This window comes from Megascapheus bottae, chromosome 5 (assembly GCF_031878675.1).
Source record: "Megascapheus bottae isolate mThoBot1 chromosome 5, mThoBot2.hap1, whole genome shotgun sequence".
Lineage (NCBI taxonomy): Eukaryota > Metazoa > Chordata > Mammalia > Rodentia > Geomyidae > Megascapheus > Megascapheus bottae.
The window spans coordinates 70821147-70840159 of record NC_143513.1 but is presented as its reverse complement, the minus strand read 5'-3'; the positions used below and the strand labels follow the sequence as shown (position 1 = coordinate 70840159).

The window sequence follows — 19013 nt, the reverse complement described above, 5'->3', positions numbered from 1 at the left end:
TTTGTCCCTCCTTTCTTTCTTTTTCCTGTTTGGTTTTGTCAGTCCTACGCTTGAGCTCAAGGCCTGAGTACTGTCCTTGGTTTTTTCTCTCAAAGCTAGAACCCAACTACTTGAGCCACAGCACCACTTCTGGCTTTTTCTATGTATGTGGTACCCAGGAGTCCAACCTGGGTCTTCATGCATGCTAGGCAAGCACTCTACTACTAGGCCAAGTTCCTGGCCTGGATGGCTGCATTTTCAATCTCTTATTTATTTATTTATTTATTTTTAAACAGTTCTGGGGCTTGATTTCAGGGTCTGGGCACTGTCCTTGGAATTTCTCAAGACTAGTGCTCTGTCACCTGAGCCACAGAACCACTTTTGGCCTTTTCTGTGTCTGTGATACTGAGGGATGGAACCTAGGACTTCATGTGCTAGGCAAGCACTGTCCTAGGCCATGCTCGCAGCTCTTAATGGATGATAAATTTATAAGTTCCTTTCATCTTTGGGAGTCACTTCTGTTCTTTACTTAAAGGTCTGCCTTAAATATACCTTGCCCTCCAATTTCTGAATATTTTGTCCAAGTCCAAACACAGAAGACAGTCATGTTACATCGAACAGGTATGTTCAGTACTTTCTCTGAGGAATAATGCCATGAGGTTAACAGTTTTTTAAAATATACTCAGAATCAGAAGAGAGTGAGTTAGGTGGTGACACTGTATGAAATGAAATATACTCATTACTTGACTTACAAACTGTAATCTCTCTGTACATCACCTTTATATAACAATAAAAATTTTAAAAATTGGTCCAGGAGTTTGGCCTAGTGGTAGAGTGCTTGCCACCTAGCATGCACGAAGACCCAGGTTTGATTCATTGGTACCACATACATGGAAAAAAAGCCAGAAGTGGTGCTGTGGCTCAAGTGGTAGAGCTCTAGCCTTGAGAAGGTCCAGGGACAGTGCTCAGGCCCTGAGCTCAAGACCAGGACTGGCAGAAAAAAAAAAAAAAAGTTAAAAATATTCAGAATCAAGTGTAAGTTTAGAAATCTTGGAGCATATATATATATATATAGCATATATATATATAGCATATACATATATATATATATATATATCTTAGAAAATGAGGTAACCAGGTGAATGAAAAGATTCCTAAGCAATCATTAAAGAAGATTATTCAGACTAGCCAGAGCATTTGTTTAGTACACAATTAAACAAAAAATTGGTAGCAACCATCAACTGCTTCTAATCATTTAAGAATGTATTCTTGCCAATAAAAGCTTCAAAAAGGTTGAGATCAGTACATGCCCTAGGGAAGCAGTTCTGTTGCTATGCTTGTCTTTCCCTTAGTTTATGGGCTGTGTTGCATCATCTGTGACTGACAACATGCCATTGTTTTTGTTTTTATGACACTGAGAAAGAAATCAAACTGATTTTTAAAAACATTTTTGAAAATATAGAAAGTATAGAGTATAAGTATGTGAAGAAAACCTTAGCATATTGTAAAGGAAAACACACACACACACACACACACACACACACACACACACACACACACACACACGCCACCAAATCATCCCCACTTACTTAAGTTGAGATCATTGTGCAAATTTCCATGGCAAATTGATTTATGTGGCTTAATGCTTCTTATTTTTTACTCTTTTTCTCATTTGACTGACTTTGCCAGTTCCTAAAGCTCTAGTTGGAAACTCGCTGAGCTAATAGGCAAAGTTGGCCTTTCCTGTGCTTTCCTTAAAGTAGCCATCATGAAACTGACCTTTTACTTTAATAACAGTTTTATTTGAGAAAATGCTCAGATCCCGAGAGCTATGGTGTGTTTTCAGAAAGGCCATCTTAAAGAGTGGTATGCTGTATCCTTTTCTCTGATGCATGTTGGAGCTGACCTATCACAAGAAATATATTGTTGCTTTCTCTATTCTATTGATTTAAAAACAAATAACATGAAGCTTAGGTTTGCTCAAAACCCATTACCACACTGGTTTATTTTATTTTTTCTCTGTGCTTTGATCTGCTATTTTAGATGTTAAACTCTTTATGCCAGGTCATGCTTTATCTTTTGTTATTTTAAAATCTCCATTGTAGCTAAGGTAATTGCTTTTTTAGATGTGACCTTGGCCTGGAGACCCAGAACTTATGATTTTTCTTTTTTGCCCTTTCTTTCTGGAAATAGGCAAAGCATTAGAAAGACAGCTGTGTTTTGGTACCTTTACTTTTACTGAACTAGAAGTCATGTCATCCATCGGGTCTTGCTAGCATGTCTGCTTCAGGTCTGCTTCAGCGGCTTTGGAGCTTTCCTGAGCCATCAGCTCTTCTGGTGCTCTCCTGTTCATCCTCTCCTTTCTTGGTTACCTACATGATGCCCTCTTCCCTGCATTTGTCCTCTGCCACCCTCACAGCAGGGGCCCAGGGCTGACTGAGCAGGTCTCTAAGCTGGGTCTCTTTTTTGTCCACTGCCACTCTCACCTGTGTGGCCTTCTGTCCAGCCACCCAGCTGGTAATGACATTCCCATCCTTTTGTTCCAAGTTGATTGCATTAGAATAAAAGCTCAGTCTGGCTTTTCTTCTGGCAGCAAGTCCTTTACTACAGGTAAAAGATGACATTGTGCTACGTGAAATGAGTTTTGTGCCAAAAGATATACTGCTGCAGCCTTCTTCTCTTTTTTTTCTTTTTCTTTTTTTTTTTTTTTTGCCAGTCCTGGGCTTGAGCTCAGGGCCTGAGCACTGTCCTTGGACTTTCTCAAGGCTACAGCTCTACCACTTGAGCCTCAGCACCATTTCTGGCTTTTTTCTATGTATGTGGTACCGAGGAATTGAACCTGGGTCTTCGTGCATGCTAGGCAAGTACTCTACCACTGGGCCAAACTCCCGGCCCTGCAGCCTTCTTCTCTACACAATGTAAAGAAGCTGAACTGCAATTGTCAGAGAAGAGGCAGATGTTGGTGGAAGGGTACAAACTTTGAGCTAGGAATAAATTGTAGGGTATACAGCACAGCACAGTAATTGTTTTGGTGTTTTCTTTTCCATTCCTTTCTTCCCTCTCTCTGCTCTCCTTTTGAGACATGGGTTGCCTCCAACTTTTGAATCCTTCTGCCTCCTGGTCTCAAGTGTTGGAAATAATGGAGTGTATCATCATGCTTGAGAACACTAAGGTGACTTGATTTTGTAATATTCTGTTATTTCCTTGAACTTTGATAAGAGCAGATTTTAGGTCCTTTCTTCACACATACGCAAATTGTAAGCCTGAGTGATGGTTGGTATGTTTCGTGTTTTTTTTTTTTTTTTTTTTTTTTTGTCAGTTGTGGGGCTTCTACTTGGCCTGGGTGCTGTTCCTGAGCTCTTCAGCTCAAGGCTACTGTTCTACCACTTGGAGCCACACAGCTCCATTTCCAGTATTCTAGTGATTAATTGAAGATAAGAGTCTCAGGGCTTGTCCTGCCCCGGCTGAGTTTGAACCTTGATCCTCAGATCTCAGCCTCCTGATTATAGGCATGAGCCACCAGCACTGGCTTATTTTTGTTGTTGTTGTTGTTGTTGTTATTGTTGTTTTGTTTTGTTCCTGGGGTTTGAACTCAGGGCCTGGAAATCTGTCCCTGATCCTCTCTGTGCTCATGGATAGTGCTCTACCACTTGAGCCACAGCACCATTTCCAGTTTTTTTCTGAGCAGTTTATTGGAGATAAGAGTCTCATGGCCTTTGCTGCCAGGGCTGGCTTTGAACGGTGATTCTCAGATTTCAGCCTCTGGAGTAGCTAGAATTACAGGTATGAGTCACAGGCAGCCAGCTTGATGAATTCATTTGTTTGCAGTAATCATTATGTAATTTCTGTGAATATGAAATGATCATATGTATATATATGTATATATATACATTTTTAGGTCAATCTTGCCTTGATAAATGTATGAAAATAACTCAAAGCAACAAAGAGAAAATAAGAAATTTTTATCAACTCACTTAGGAAAAAAATCTATCTCATTGCCTCACATTTAGATTGGTATACTGAGGTCTTACAGAAACAGTTTTAATTATTAATTAAATTAATATTGAATTTTGATGGACAGTCATTGAATTTTGCCTGAGAAATTTTTTTCTCTTGGAATTTGAAGTAATCAAGGTGAGGCAGCATGGTTTTGCATATATAGATCTGCAGAGTATTGATTCTAACTGGTATGTTGAACCTCAGTGTATGGTTTGCTCACGTAGTACCAATTAGGTAGAGTGTTTCTTTTACTTTTTATTTTTTGCTTTTAGTAGAGATGTATATAATTTGAAAATTGTAGTGTCTGGTGATTCTGCTCATTTGTGAGAAGTAATTGGTAAGTAAAGTCATTACCTTGTGAAGTACCTAGTCAATGGTTTGGTAGCTGGCAGGGGCAACCGGGTGTCCAGTGGATAAGGAGACTAAAAGTTAGGGGGCTTAATGTGTTTAATCAGAGTTTGGTTAGAAGATAAGCATACTAGTTAGACTCTTCCTAAGCTATTTCTGCTCAAGAAATACTTCTCTGCTATTGTTTGCATTGCTTAAAAACCTTTAATCATGAGGAAAACCAAGATGTGCCTGAATAACAATAGAATTGTTTGTTGTTATGGCTTTCTAGATTTTGTATGATCTTTTCAAAGCAAAGACTTGCATCTTTCCCATGCTATGACTGAAAGTAGGGGGAAAGTCAAACTGAAACCTAATGGAGGGTTGGAAGAGATCCTTGTGCACAATGTTTTGAGAGAACTGCTAGTGGTCCCCCAGATTTAGATATCCATGTTGGGAATCAGACCTTGAGTTTGCTTTTCACACTTCTGTTTATCATGTATACCCCCATTTGCTTTATTGAGATATAGGTCAGGGTTATTTATTTATTTATTTATTTATTTTCCGCTGTGGGACTTGGACTCCAGGCCTGGGCCCTGTCCCAGTCAGTTTTTTAAATAGCAAATTTACAGAGCCGTGTAACTTCTTACAGTTGAATTCCAGAACATTGCTAACACCGCTGAAAGAAGTCAAAGCTCAGCATGATGGCCCATGTATGTCATCCCAGTATTTGGGTGGCCAAGGTATGAGCATCTTGAATTAGAAGGCAGCCTGGGCTTTTCTCCTCTTCTCTCTCCCCCGTTCCCCTACCCAAAAAATTTCATGGATCCCTTTCTCCGTCTCCAGGAGCCACCAATCTACTTTGTGTGTTTATACCTAATCTGGATATTTCATATAGATAGAAGTATATAATACAGAAATTTCATGTCTGATTTCTTTCAGAGACCATAATGTTTTTATTTTATTTTTGCCAGGCCCAGATCTTGAACTCAGGGCCTGAGCACAGTCCTTGGGCTTTTTCAAGGATAGCACTCTACCACCTGAGCCACAGCGCTATTTCTGGCTTTTTCTATATATGTGGTACCAGGGAATCAAACCAGAGTCTTCATGCATGCTAGACAAGCACTCTATGGCTAAGCCACACTCCCGGCCTCAGAGAACAGAATGTTTTTAAGTCTCATCAGTATTGTGCTCCTTCCTTTTAGTGACTGAATCCTGTTATACTGGGTCTTGTTTTGTTGACCATTCATTTATCTGTTGATGGGCATATAGATCTCCACTTTGAGCATACTGCAAATATTGAAGCTATAAATGTTCATGAGCAAGTTTCTGTATTGATAATATGTTTTCACTTTTCATGTGAATATTCAGTACTCCAGGATGGAATTTCTGGATCATGTGTTAACTTAGTAGTTCTCAGAACTACTGAACTGTTTGCCACAGTGGCATTGCCACTGTATGTTCTCACCAGAGGTGTATGAGGGTTCCATTTTCTGTATATCTTCACCAACACTCCTTATGATGTTTTAAATCCTAGCAGGTTGTAAGTAGCGTATCATAGGGATTTCAATTTGTCTTTTCCTAATGGATACTGTTGTTGGGCAACTTTTCATGTGTTTATGGCCATTTACATATCTTTTGACACATGCCTATGTATGGCATGTGCCCATTTTTTTTTAAGGGTTTTTTTTTTTTTTTTTTTTTTTTTTTGCCAGTCCTGGGCTTGAACTCAGGGCCTGAGCACTGTCCTTGGGCCTTCTCAAGGTTGGAGCTCTACCATTTGAGCCTTAGTACTACTTCTGGCTGTTTTGTATGTATGTGGTACCGAGGAATCTAACCCGGGTCTTCGTGCATGCTAGGCAAGCACTCTACCACTACGCCAAACTCCCTGGCCCCGCATGTGCCCATTTTTAATTGGTTTACCTTTTCATTGCTTGGCCGTATCAAATAGTCCTGTATTGTGTACCCTGGATAGAAATTCCTTTTGGATATTTTCTGCTTGCATTCTGTGTATTTTCTTCTTTATTTTCCTTCTCCTCTTCTTCCTTCATCTCTCTTTGTCCTTCTCTCTCTTCCTCTCTCCTCTCTTCTAATGTAGCTGGTATTATAGACATTCTACTATGCCCAGTTTGTTGGCAGAGATTGAGATCTCATTAACTTTTTGTCCCAGCTGGCATTGAACTATGATCTTCTTGATCCCCAGCTCCTGATTAGCCGGGATTACAGGTTAGTTCATCATCCTATCTCTGGTTTGTAGTCTCTACAACTGAGAGAAAAAGCATCCTTACTACTTTTCATATACATTTTCCATCATTGTTTAGTATCTACTATGTATTTTACAAAGCTGTAATTTTAATTTTTATGTGTGTTTAATTTTTATGTGACAAGGTAGTCATGATGTCAGGGTCATCAAATAATGTATCCAAGTATCCCTTTCTCTATCAAGTAGGTTGAACCATTTGAAATAATACCTAGTTATTTGTATTACAGACAGCCCACTAATTGTTCTGGGGTTCTTTTGGTCCTGATTTAAGCCACTAGATATTTCCTAGGAAGATATAGCTGTGATCTTAATATTGGCCTCCTTCCCGTTGTTGACACTTGAATTTGAATGACTTGTATTCCAAAAAATGCTGTTTCTCAATTTCAATGTAACATACATTAAGGAAAAGTGAAAATAATATATCATTAGATACTCAATGGTCTTTTTTTTTTTGGTGGGTTGTGGGGCTTGAACTTGACCTGAGCGCTGTCCCTGAGCTCTTCAGCTCAAGGCAACCACCCTACCCTTGAGCCAAGCCCCACATTTTTCTAGAGGTTAATTGGAGATAAGAGTCTCAGGTCCATTTGTGTGCTCAGGCTGGCTTTGAACCTTGATCCTCAGATCTTAGCCTCCTGAGTAGCTAGGATTTCAGACGTGAGCCACTGCGCCCAGCTCTCAACGGTCTTGTTAAATATTTAGTTATTGAAGTTACTGAAATGCAGACTTTGGTGCCATTTTCCACTTTTTCTAAAATTCCTGCCAGTTGACTTCTGCTTACCTCCAGTTGTCAGAATTTAATGTTAAGATGGCAGTTTAAAGAATTCATATTAATCGCTCTTTCCCCATTGGGCAGTTAGCAGCTCCTCAGGTTTATCACAAATTCTGGCAAGTGTGGACATTTCTAGGTCACCAGAGGACTCCTGATGAAATTGCTTCCAAATGCCCTGATTGCTCTTCCTTAGCTCACTGGAGCTGCAAGGAGACGTTGAGCACCTGGCCCCACTTGTGCCTCACATCCAGCTCAGCTTGTTTTTCCTGCATGTTTTCTCCCCCTTGTTTTCAGAAGTTGCTTATTTCACCTATTTCTGCTTTTGTGGATTCTAGTTTCCGATGAAGAATTGAAAAGAAGAGTAGCCGAGGAGCTGGCACTGGGGCAGGCCAAAAAGGATTCTGAAAGTCAGAGGCGGTGAGTTCCCTGGCGTCTCAGAGGTTTTTGTATCAAATGTATTTGGAAGAGAATGGTTGTAATAAGACACATTATTTTTGTATGGCTGAACTTCAGAATGAACTGATATAAACTTGGTCAATTTTTTTTTTTTTTTTTTTTTTTTTTTTTTTTTGCTCAAGGCTAGCACTTTAGTGCCTGAGTTTCACTTCTGGCTAACCCTCCCCCTCACCCCCGCCCTTCCTGTTCAGACTGGCTTTGAACTAGGATCCCAAATAAGGATTATTGGTGTGAGCCATTGGTATTGGTGTCCAGCCCAATTTTATTTATTTTATTTGTTTATTTATTTCTTACCAGTCTTGGGGCTTGAACTCAGGGCCTAAGCACTGTCCCTGGGCTTTCTCATGGCTGGGGCTCTACCACTTGAGCCACAGCACCACTTCTGGCTGTTCTATTCTATGTATGTGGCCCCAAGGAATTGAACCCAGGTCTTTGTGCATAGTAGGCAAGCACTCTTGCCACTAGTCCAGATACTTCACCACACGTATGGCTTTTTCTATGTTTGTGGTACTGAGGAATTGAACCTTGGTCTTCACACATGCTAGGCAAGCACTCTACCACTAGGCAGAACTCCCAGCCCCCAATTTTAGTTTTGAGTTTGCCCGTTAAAGTCCTATCCTGCCGTCTCCCCACACTTGACTATAATGATCATATCTACTAAACATACTTAGTTATACAAATATTGAGTCTTTATTCCTTAATATGTGAAAATCAAGTTTTGCGGAATCTCAAGATCTACCAATGAATGTGTTTAAGAATAAAAATTAAATTACCTGTTACTATGAATTAAAGTAAATAATATTGTAGATTATACCATTTCGAATGCAGGTAACAAATAGTATTAATTAGTAATATTCTCACTTAAATATTTGTGATTTTATAGGAATGTGTTCAGTTGAAGATTAAAATTCTCTGTAATTCTTCTGCAGCTCTAGCCATTCTTTTTTCTTCATATATTTTTTATTGTAATTAATAGAAGGGTTACATGATATTTGCCAGATAGATGGTGCATTAATTCCCATACATTGATACCCTTTCACATGTCTTGGTCCCCATTTCCCTCCTCCCACCCCCCCTTATCTTGTTTTTCCCCGTTCCCTATCCAATTTCAAAAACCAAATACAAATATATTCGATATATCAGGTAACAAAGTGAGATACTGTAACAATATGAGATAACAAAGGGACAGCAAAAGAGATGAGAGATAACATAGTACCTTAAGAACAACAATCATTCATTGTATGGCTTATGTTTCTATATCTTAGAGATCCTTTCATTTAGCGTCCTACTATATGGCCTTTTGTATCAAGGTTTTGCTCTATTGCAAATCTCTGCTAGGAGAGCCCAAGGTTTCTACTAATTATGACAAATGAGGGAAACCATTGAGCCTAAGTTCCTTTGAGTCTGGCTTACTTCACTTAATATGATTTTTTCTAAGTCTTTCCATTTCCTTACAAACGGGGCAATGTCATTCCTTCTGTCAGCAGCATAGAATTCCATTGTGTACAAATACCACATCTTGTTGATCCACTCATCAACTGAGGGACATCTAGGTTGGTTCCATATCTTTAGCTCTAGCCATTCTTAATGGTTTACCACTCTAGATTTTGCCTACATATATACTTCCATCTTATTATTGCCATCATTTTATTGCTACAAGTAACAGTTAAAGAATACTCACTGAAGGGTTTTGTAATAGTAGAAAATTAGAAGCAATCCACATAGCCCTCTTGGGGAATTGAATGGATGCAATATGGCCTGTGCCTACCGTAAAATACTCAACAGTCAAATATATCCTTACATGCTGATTCAAAAAGATGCTTAAGCGATAGGAACTGAAAAAAAAATCAATGTATAAAACAGCACAACTCATTTCTTTGGGTCAAAAACAGTGCTTTTTAAAAACCTAAAGGATATATTTATTCAGAGAAATGTGTGAATACATTTTAGCCCCGGATAGTGTCAAGTGCTTCCCATCTGCCCATCTGTGCCATTTCTGAAATTTGCATGTAATACCGAGCGTTTGAATCGCATGGTCACGTGAATGGCTCTCTACTGTAAGCATGAGGCACAGGCCTCTACTAGTATATGCTCACTGTGCATTTGTTTTGTTTTGGATCTTTTTGTTTGAGAGAGCCAAGGTAAAGAACCTTTGAATAGATTGAAGTCCTTTCTGGCCCTATGACCATCAACTTAACCTCTTTGGACATGAATTCCTGAAATGAAGAAGTTGAAATATGTTCTTTGTGTTCCTTCTCTTAACAAACTGCTAAGGGAACCCACAATGTACACAGAACATACAGATCAGAATATGAATTGTTTAAGTTCACCATTTTCTCAGGAAGTAGAGGTGGTTTATGGCTTAGTATTTAAAAAAGAAAATCAAGCTATGATTAGTACTCCTAAAAGAGTCTGTGTATATTTCATTAGTTTCCCTGATAGCATTTTATAATTATTTATTTGGGTTTGATTGGTAGGATATATAATTAGGTAGTAAAGTTTAAATATTAAAAATTTCAATTTACTTTTATTAAGAAAACCAATGTATGGTAGTAGCAATTTTTGTTTGTCAAAATTTCATTATTTTTAATTGAAATTTATTTTTAATAAAAGATTTTGTTTTGGTTATACTCATTAATTTTGTTCATTATGTTTCACATAGGATTTTTTATTATTTTTTTTTTTTTGGTGCCTTTCTTCTTATATGACACAGTCTTTTAGTGAAGATAATGTTCCCTATGGGGTGTATGTGTGTGTGTTTCCTTTCTTCCTTATTGTACTCCCATGTGGTGTGCTGATCCTGGAAAGGGACCAGACAAATGAGATGAATCAAAGGTGCTAGTGAAAGCCAATTTCATATCTCATTTGAAATAGGTTTGGCGGTCTAGCTGTAACCTGGACAAATGACTATTGATAAAGAATTTATTTTCTGTCACTTTTAAGGAGGGGAGAGCATGGTATGGCCTTTTTATTATTTCTTTTTTTTTTTAATGTTTTGTTTGAGGCCTCCTTTATGAAAACTTCTAGCTGTCAAATCTTGACAAAAAGTGTATGTTCTTCAATGTGATGATTCATAGAATTGATAGCTGTTTTTTTTGGTTTGGTTTTGCTTTTCTTTTTTTTCTACCATGGAAGAAACTTTTCAAAATGCAGTAAGTTTTACGGTCCATCTTTTGAAAGCAGCATTCTGGGGGTTGGGAGTGTAGCCTAGTGGTAGGGTGCTTGTCCAGCATGCACAAAGTCCTGGAAGTGGTGCTGTGGCTCAAGTGGTACAGTGCTAGCCTTGAGAAAGCTCAAGGATTGTGCCCAGTCCCTGAATTCGAGCCCCAGAATTGACAAAAAAATAGAAAGAAAGAAAAAGAATTCATTGCAGCACTATTCACCATAGCAAAGATATGGAACCAACCTAGATGTCCCTCAGTTGATGAGTGGATCAACAAGTTGTGGTATTTGTACACAATGGAATTCTATGCTGCTGTCAGAAAGAATGACATCGCCCCATTTGTTAGGAAATGGAAAGACTTAGAAAAAATCATATTAAGTGAAGTAAGCCAGACTCAAAGGAACTTAGGCTCAATGGTTTCCCTCATTTGTCATAATCAGTAGAAACCTTGGGCTCTACTAGCAGAGATCTTCAATAGAGCAAAACCTTGATACATAAGGCCATATAGTCTGAAGCTAATTGAAAGGACCTCCAGGATATTGAAACAAAAGCCATATAATGAATGATTTTTGTCCTTAATGTACTATGTTGTCTCTCATCTCCTTTGCTGTCCCTTGGTTATCACATATTTTTACAGTATCTCACTTTGTTATCTGATATATTGAACTTATTTGTATTTGGTTATTTGAAATTTGATAGGGAAGGGGGGAAAACCAAGACAGGGGAGGGGGTGGGGGGAAGGGTAATGGGGACCAAGACCTGTGAAAGGGTATCAATGTATGTGAATTATGCACCTTCTATCTGGCAAATATCATGTAACCCTTTTATTAATTACAATAAAAAATAAGAAATGCAAATCAAAAAAAAAGAAAAAGAAAAAGAAGAAGCAGAGGGGGTGGAAGGGAGGGAAATGGAGACAAAAACAGGAGAAATGGTATCAATGTATGAGAAGGAATGCACCTACTACCTGATGAATGTCACTGTAACCCCTCTATATATTACCCTGACAATAAAAAAAAAAATTAAAAGAAAAAAAGAAGCAGCTTTTTTTTGTTGTTGTTGTTTGTTTGCTAGTCCTGGGGCTTGAACTCCGGGCCTGAACACTGTCCTTGAGTTTTCCTCAAGGCTAGCACTCTACCACTAGGCCAAACTCCAGGCCTAAGAAGGAGCTTTCGATAGTTACAGATATTTATGTGTTATTGTACCTGTTTCCTAATTCAAATGAAGACTTGCAAGCAGTGTTGCAAAAATAGCTCATCGTGCCATTGTAATGCCAGTTGTATATGTCTTGATGATTAAGTTTTCAGTACTCTGTAAAAGCGCATATAACTGTCAACTAACTACCTCTCTAGTACATTAGATCTGAACATAAGTACTAGTAATTATAACTTCTAAATACACTTATTTCAAATGATTTGGGGCTTAATTTTCATTGTGATAATTTTCTTTATAAAATTATTATTATTATATAATTAACTTAGTATTTTTTAAATTGTATCTTGTCTGTCTGTATTATCATCTATCATCTATCTATGTATCTCTCTGTAGCTTAACTCTCCATCTATCCACCTGTTACCTAGACTCTTCCTCAAATTATTGTAGAAGGGTTTTCATTTTCACATGCCTATTATTTATACAACACTTCTTCCATCATTTTTCTCCACTCTTACTTTACTCCATTCCTATCTCTTGCATTAAGTTTCCTAGTTCCATTTTCATATATGTTCATTTAGTGATTTTTTTTCCAATAGATGCAAGTAGTATATAATGTTCTAGTTATGGCGAACTGGCTTCTTCCAATGTTTATCATTTCCTATGGCACAAACACCTCAACATTCTTTAGTTTTGTCTTTTTATACATGATCTTTGCAAAAAATTGTGGAATTTTTTAAGCTTCCTCAAAACCAGACAAGAGTACATAGGCCTGTCCTGAACCACCACACATTGTTATAACAAGTTTCAGCTCACCCACACACTACTAGGTGGGGCGTTGTGGGGCAAGGCAGGAAATTTTTAATGGGTTTGTGAACTTTGTGATTGGGAGATTCTGAAATGTCTTCCATCTGGGTAGCTTGCCCTAGTTGGTATCTTTTGGTTGAAAGATAGAAACTTAACTCTGACTAACTTGGAAGAAAAGCAATTTTTAGAAGTGTATTGGATAGTTCAAAAGTGTTAAAAGGAAGACTGGAGAGCCATTAGGGAAGAACTGGTGACTGCTAGACGTGTTCACAGTGGGAAGTAATTCCTCAGAAAGAGATTTGGATGAGGGATGCCCTGTTACGAAGGGGCCTGGAAAGGAGATGCCTGAATTCCACTGAACTGAAGAAGCCATCCATTTTTTCAGAAAGGATATACCACTAAGAAAAATTTTGCTACAAGATGCAGCACAATAGTTTATTGCTTTGGGCTTCCTTATTGAAAGGATTCATTAAGGCTAATTTTGAATTTTTTAAAAACACACCACTTGTGTATTCATCAAAAGGAAATAGTAAGCAAAATATATTGATTAAAGTAATGGTTCTGAGCTGGGAGAGATTTTGGTCTAGGCATATTTGTCAATATTTGTTGGCTGTCATTACTTGTCAAGTGTTTTTACAGGTTATAGGTGGAGACTAGAAATAGGCTTCAGTATCCTGTCCTTCATAGCATAGGTTTCATGCCCCACAATAGAGAATCACCTGAATTAAAATGTTAGTGGCACCAGTAGTGCAACCAGGGTTAAAGTGTTCTTAGACCTGTGCCTAGGGAGTTTCCTTCCTGTGATTCACACAAAGGGTGTGACGTCCTTGTTTTTCCACACAGTGTCATGCCCCCTGTTGATGAAAGCCTGGTGGCACAGCATTCTTTAAAAGATTGCTCTGCTGTTCTTGGGAATTTTGTAGACTAAAGGCCCAATAAAAGGTCTCCAAATATTGATGCTTACAATGACAACAGTAGCAGGATTGTCACTGGCAGACAGCAATGGTGAGATGCTTTCAAGCATGTGAAAACATGGAAGATCATGTATCCTAGGACTGGCAAAACAGTCCCTGCACACTCCAGAATGTAGAATCTGTCAGATGGAATGACTTCCTGAGGGTGTTTTACCTTTCTCCTCTTTGGTCTACTTTTCTGACTGATAGCTGCACATATTTAGATCCCATTCCAAAATCAGCAAAATGCAAGAGATTTCTTTAGGGCAGGTAAAGTCACCCCAACTCCTTGTCTTCCTTTTAAAGTTTAATGGAGACATGACATTCAGACATCCCCCAATGGAGGTTTGTTGTTAAAGCCACAATGACATCAGCTATAAGCTGTTGTCTTTAGAATAAAACTTACACGTGGAGACTGTTTAGTAGATTTATGGGACTCCTGAGTGATTTGCGTGGTTAACAAAGTTGTGCTTCCAAATTCTAGGTTAGTTCACATCCTGAAATTGATGGTTCTAATTAAGAGTCATGCTTTCGCTTATCAAAACGTCTAATGGGCAGAATAGGAACTCAGAATACAGAGTCCAGAGTAAATTCTGCTGCCCGCCTGCCTTCTGTTTTTGTGGCGAAAGTCTCATGTGTATTTAGATAGCAGTTGAATATGTTGTTTTGCAATTACAATCAGCCAGTGTAGCAAGAATATGCTATATGATATGAGTATAGTCTTTTAAGTGCTCTTTACTTCTCCCCTTGGTCTTGACTTCAAGAAGTCAGATTCTTGACAGCAAGAAAAATGTTACTACTTATAACCTTTAATCTTTGTCATTTAAATTTTACCTCTTATTAAAAGTATGTTAGTTTTAACAACCTTTCTTCAGGTTGAAGAAAGGGTCTAGCTGTTTGATGTAACTAGCTGTGGATCAGCCAATTTCCTGCTGGCTACTTGTAAATGGATGTTAGTTGAAAGTTTTTCCCCCCTCACTTTTAATTATTTGGAAAATTGCATTTGACTTGTGAGGCTTAAAATAATTAATTCAGTAAGTGCCTTAATAAATTAGTGATATATTTTTATCAGCTATCTTGTTTAACATAAAACACAGCCCATTTACTTTTCCACTGATAGCCGTATGGACACCATCAAGTGGGGTGTATAACTTCTTTGTACCTTTTAGTTTCTCATAATGGCGCAATTTGTAGGGTTGGTACCTTCTGTTCAAATTGATTATGATTAAGAATTGATTTTATTAAATATTTTTAGCCTTCCTCTCAAAAGGCTAAAATAGGGAAGAAGAAGGAATTTTGCTAGATACAGTGTTTTGTGAGTTAGAGTCATGTTTAAAGAATTTAATATAAGGAATTGTGTATGAAGCATTGGACCTTTCAAATCGAATGTTCACTAATCCTGTTCAGTAGAGTGAACCACTGTGATGAAACTTTTCTAGGAGTCAGGGCTATGGTTTGGATGTGGTTTATTCCCAAAGGGTTCTTGTTTTGGAGACTTGGTTTCTTTTTTTCTTTTTTTTTTTTGCCAGTCGTGGGCTTGAGCTCAGGGCCTGAGCACTGTCCTTGGACTTTCTCAAGGCTAGCACTCTTACCACTTGAGCCTCAGCACCACTTCTGGCTTTTTTCTATGTATGTGGTACCGAGAAATCAAACCCGGGTCTTCATGCATGCTAGGCAAGCACTTTAACCACTAGGCCAAACTCCCGGCGAGACTTGGTTTCTTGAATGGTAAAGAGGAAGGCAAAGGAACCTTTAAAAGATGGTGGAGGTGGTGTCGGGAGCAAGAGTGGAATCAAACTGTACTTTGATTTGCACTCTTGCTCCCGACATACCTCTTGCTCCCAACAAGGTGGGAGTTCACTGCTCTTGAAAGTGAGTAAAGTAGCTGTTGTAGGGCCCTTGGGTGCTTACAAGATTGAGTTGCTATAAGAACATGCCTGATCCTTGACTGACAACATGATTTCTGACTCTCATACATGGTCTTGCCATGGTGCCACCCACCAACAGATCCTTCATGGAGCAGAAGCTAATTTTGGTGCCATAACCACAAGCCTCCAGAGTTGTGAGTCAGTTTAACCTTTTGCCTTTACTTACTATGTTTTAAGTGTTTTGAAGTGATCTTTTGAGTATTTGTATAAAGGAATTTTATTTCAACACGTCACTTTATGAATATAGTACACCTCGATCAATGGCACCCCTTTCGTTGTCTCTGACCCCTCTCTGATCCTCTCAAGTAACCTGGTTCCATTTCACACATGTACATTGAATATTATGACTGCATCCACCCACCCTTCCCCTCTCCATTCATCTGCCCTCCCTCTTCTGGACTTCCCTTAAGACATCAGTTTGCAGTCAGTATTTTCTCATACCATGGTCAAACTGACATGGATAACTTAATTTTGCTTCTAATTTAAAAATATTTGTGAAGAAGTGAGTAAAGTAAACACACAAAATGTGCTCACAAAGTGAGTAATTACAGAAACTCCAGCATTACATGTCTGGTACCCACGTGTGAAGGATATCACCTGCAGTGATGCTTTTCTTGTGGAGACTAAAGACCCCACTACTCTAGATGTATTTTCTTCCTAATCCTATTTTAGCTCTGTTCCCTTCCCCTCCCTAGCTTTCTGAGTCACTGTTGTTTTACACCTATACTTTTCCTGTTGCATTCCGCTTCAAAGTAGATAAAGACCTAATCACGGTGAATGTAATAGGAAGATAACTCCTTTGCCACTCCGTGTTTTCACTGAGGAAGATTGGAAGTGCTGTTTACATACTAGGTAGTAGAATTTGTGCCATCTGTTACTTTCATCTTTTTCTTTCAAGTGACACTTCCCTATTTTTAATAGAGACAACTGCTTTTCTATAACTCACAATTATAGGAAGTTGGAGTATCCAGTCTGTTTTATTCATATCTCTTTACTTCTTTTTCCGAACCTCATTTTCTTTTCTATTGATGCTCTGCCATTGCTGTGGAATCCGGCCCTGAATCCTGTTTGAGAAGCTATTTCTGCATAGTAAGAAAACTGGGAGAACCAAAGTCAATCAAGCATGCCATAGAAATCTGTAACTTTTTACTAGTTGTAATAGCCACTTCTTGTTCAAACGTGTCGTTTGACAGTAATTATAGTGTTTATTTCTCCTGAAGCATACCATTTGAAGTAATTTGTGCTAAAGCTGCTTTCTGCCTGTAGACATTTCTAGGAATTCATCTCTCAATGTGCTATTGTAGGGATTCTTGTTAAAGTTTCTCCATTACTTGGAACAAACTAGGTTTTCTCTGTTTTGGGGGGTTGGGAGAGGGAGTTGCACCATGTTCTTTAGGTCATGTATTTTTTTATTTCATAGTCTATTCATGCCTATTGTCAGTTCTGTCACTAGTTTTTAAAAGCAGGTGACTGAAACAGCTGTTTGTAAAGTGTTTCAGTTCATAACAGAACTAGACTAGAAAGGGACTGCCACATAGCCCTGCTCAGCGTGTTGTTGAGTCCTGTCAACTTTCGTCATTATCCAAGCATTTATTTAAGAGAAATTCAACACAGAAACATAGAAGCTCATTCAAGGTAGGATATAAGTATTTAGAGCTCTGGCAGTCCCTCTCTCTAGTTTCTTTTCCTAGAGAACTAGGGGTCACTAGGTTCTAATGCTGATTTGGAGCTTTGTTCATGACACTGTGGATCAGAATCACTGGCTATCAACTTTGGATACATAGTGTATGTGGAGTGTATTTTTCTAATGTAGATAGCATTTGTAGGGTAGACTCTGTTCTGCGTTATTCCACAAGGTGGGTGGGCTCTGGCTTAATAGCTGTTTTCTTGGATTTGGAAGTCCATCTTTCTGGGCTGCAATCTGGCCTAACCCTTGCTGATCACCAGTCTTGGCCTCTTGGAGGCCGTCTGTTGCGCCTGCTGGTTTTGTGCCTTAGGAACAGGGTAGAAGAGGGTGAGATCCTTCTTTACACAGTCCGCTCTGGAGAGTTATACTGAGGCCTTCCTTCTGTCTTCTCTTGCTCTTAATAGACTGAGCTATTTGTTTGAGCTATAGATTGAGCTCAATTGAGCTTATTGAGCATTCACCTGAAAAAGTTGTGAATGAGATGTCTGTTTTAGCTCAGGATTATATATTTTTTCCAAACATTACATTAAATGTTTTTTTTAAGTAGTAAATTTTAAATTTCTCCCTCTTCCTTTGCTTTTTCTGGTTAGAGAAAACTGTTCAGGACAGCTCATGGTATTGTGGACTATATTCTCTTGTTTCCCATTCCTTTTTTTTTTTTTTTTTTTTGCCAGTCCTGGGCTTGAGCTCAGGGCCTGACCACTGTCCTTGGACTTTCTCAAGGCTAGAGCTCTACCACTTGAGCCTCAGCACCACTTCTGGCTTTTTTCTGTGTATGTGGTACTGAGGAATCGAACCCCGGGTCTTTATGCATGCTAGACAAGCACTTTAACCACTAGGCCAAACTCCCGGCCATTTTGCTTCCCATTCCTATCCAGAGGTACATAGGTTTTATCTTTGGTTAAAGAGTTTCCTCATGATACACAGACGAACTTACACATAGTTATATACATAGGAGTCATGGATTGTTTGTTGTGAAAACCTTTTCAGAGCAGAATATTTACATACCCACGTAAAATGAGAAAAACAGCAAAAGTAGGTTGTTGTTTTCTTTACATGCATTGACCAATATTTTAAGCATTTCATCTGTTCTGCCTCATTTTTGCAACATCCCTATTGGGTAAATATTACCATAAACTCTACTTTATAAAATGAGAATATGGAGAGGCCAAGACACTTGAGTATAAAGTTGTGTTGTGATTTGAAAACACTTAGTTATTGAATTCACGGACATAATCATTTTATAGTTCCAAAGCCTATGTAGAGGGAATGCCTTTTTTTTTTTTTTTTTTGCCAGTCCTGGGCCTTGAACTCAGGGCCTGGGCCCTGGCCTTAGGTTTTCTCAAGGCTAGAGCTTTACCACTTGAGCCACAGCACCATTTCTGGCTTTTTTTCTATGTATGTGGTATGGAGGAACTGAAGCCTGGTCTTCATGCATGCTAGGCAAGCACTCTACTAATCGGCTAAACTCTTGTAGAGGGAATACTTTTAAACTTTCCCATTTGTCATTATGGCAAGGAATAACAAGGT

The 19013-nt window shown here is 38.6% G+C and overlaps 1 protein-coding gene across 5 annotated transcripts in view; it reads left to right on the top strand.

The window, feature by feature from the left end:
• The window catches only part of Chchd3 (coiled-coil-helix-coiled-coil-helix domain containing 3), a 269461-nt gene that overhangs the window by 52133 nt on the left and 198315 nt on the right, over window positions 1-19013 (top strand). For all 5 annotated transcript variants that reach the window (XM_090333320.1, XM_090333322.1, XM_090333318.1 and 2 more), the window contains exon 3: window positions 7673-7754. In XM_090333320.1, coding sequence (XP_090189446.1) covers window positions 7673-7754 — 82 coding nt within the window. The remainder of the gene's footprint in view (window positions 1-7672; window positions 7755-19013) is intronic.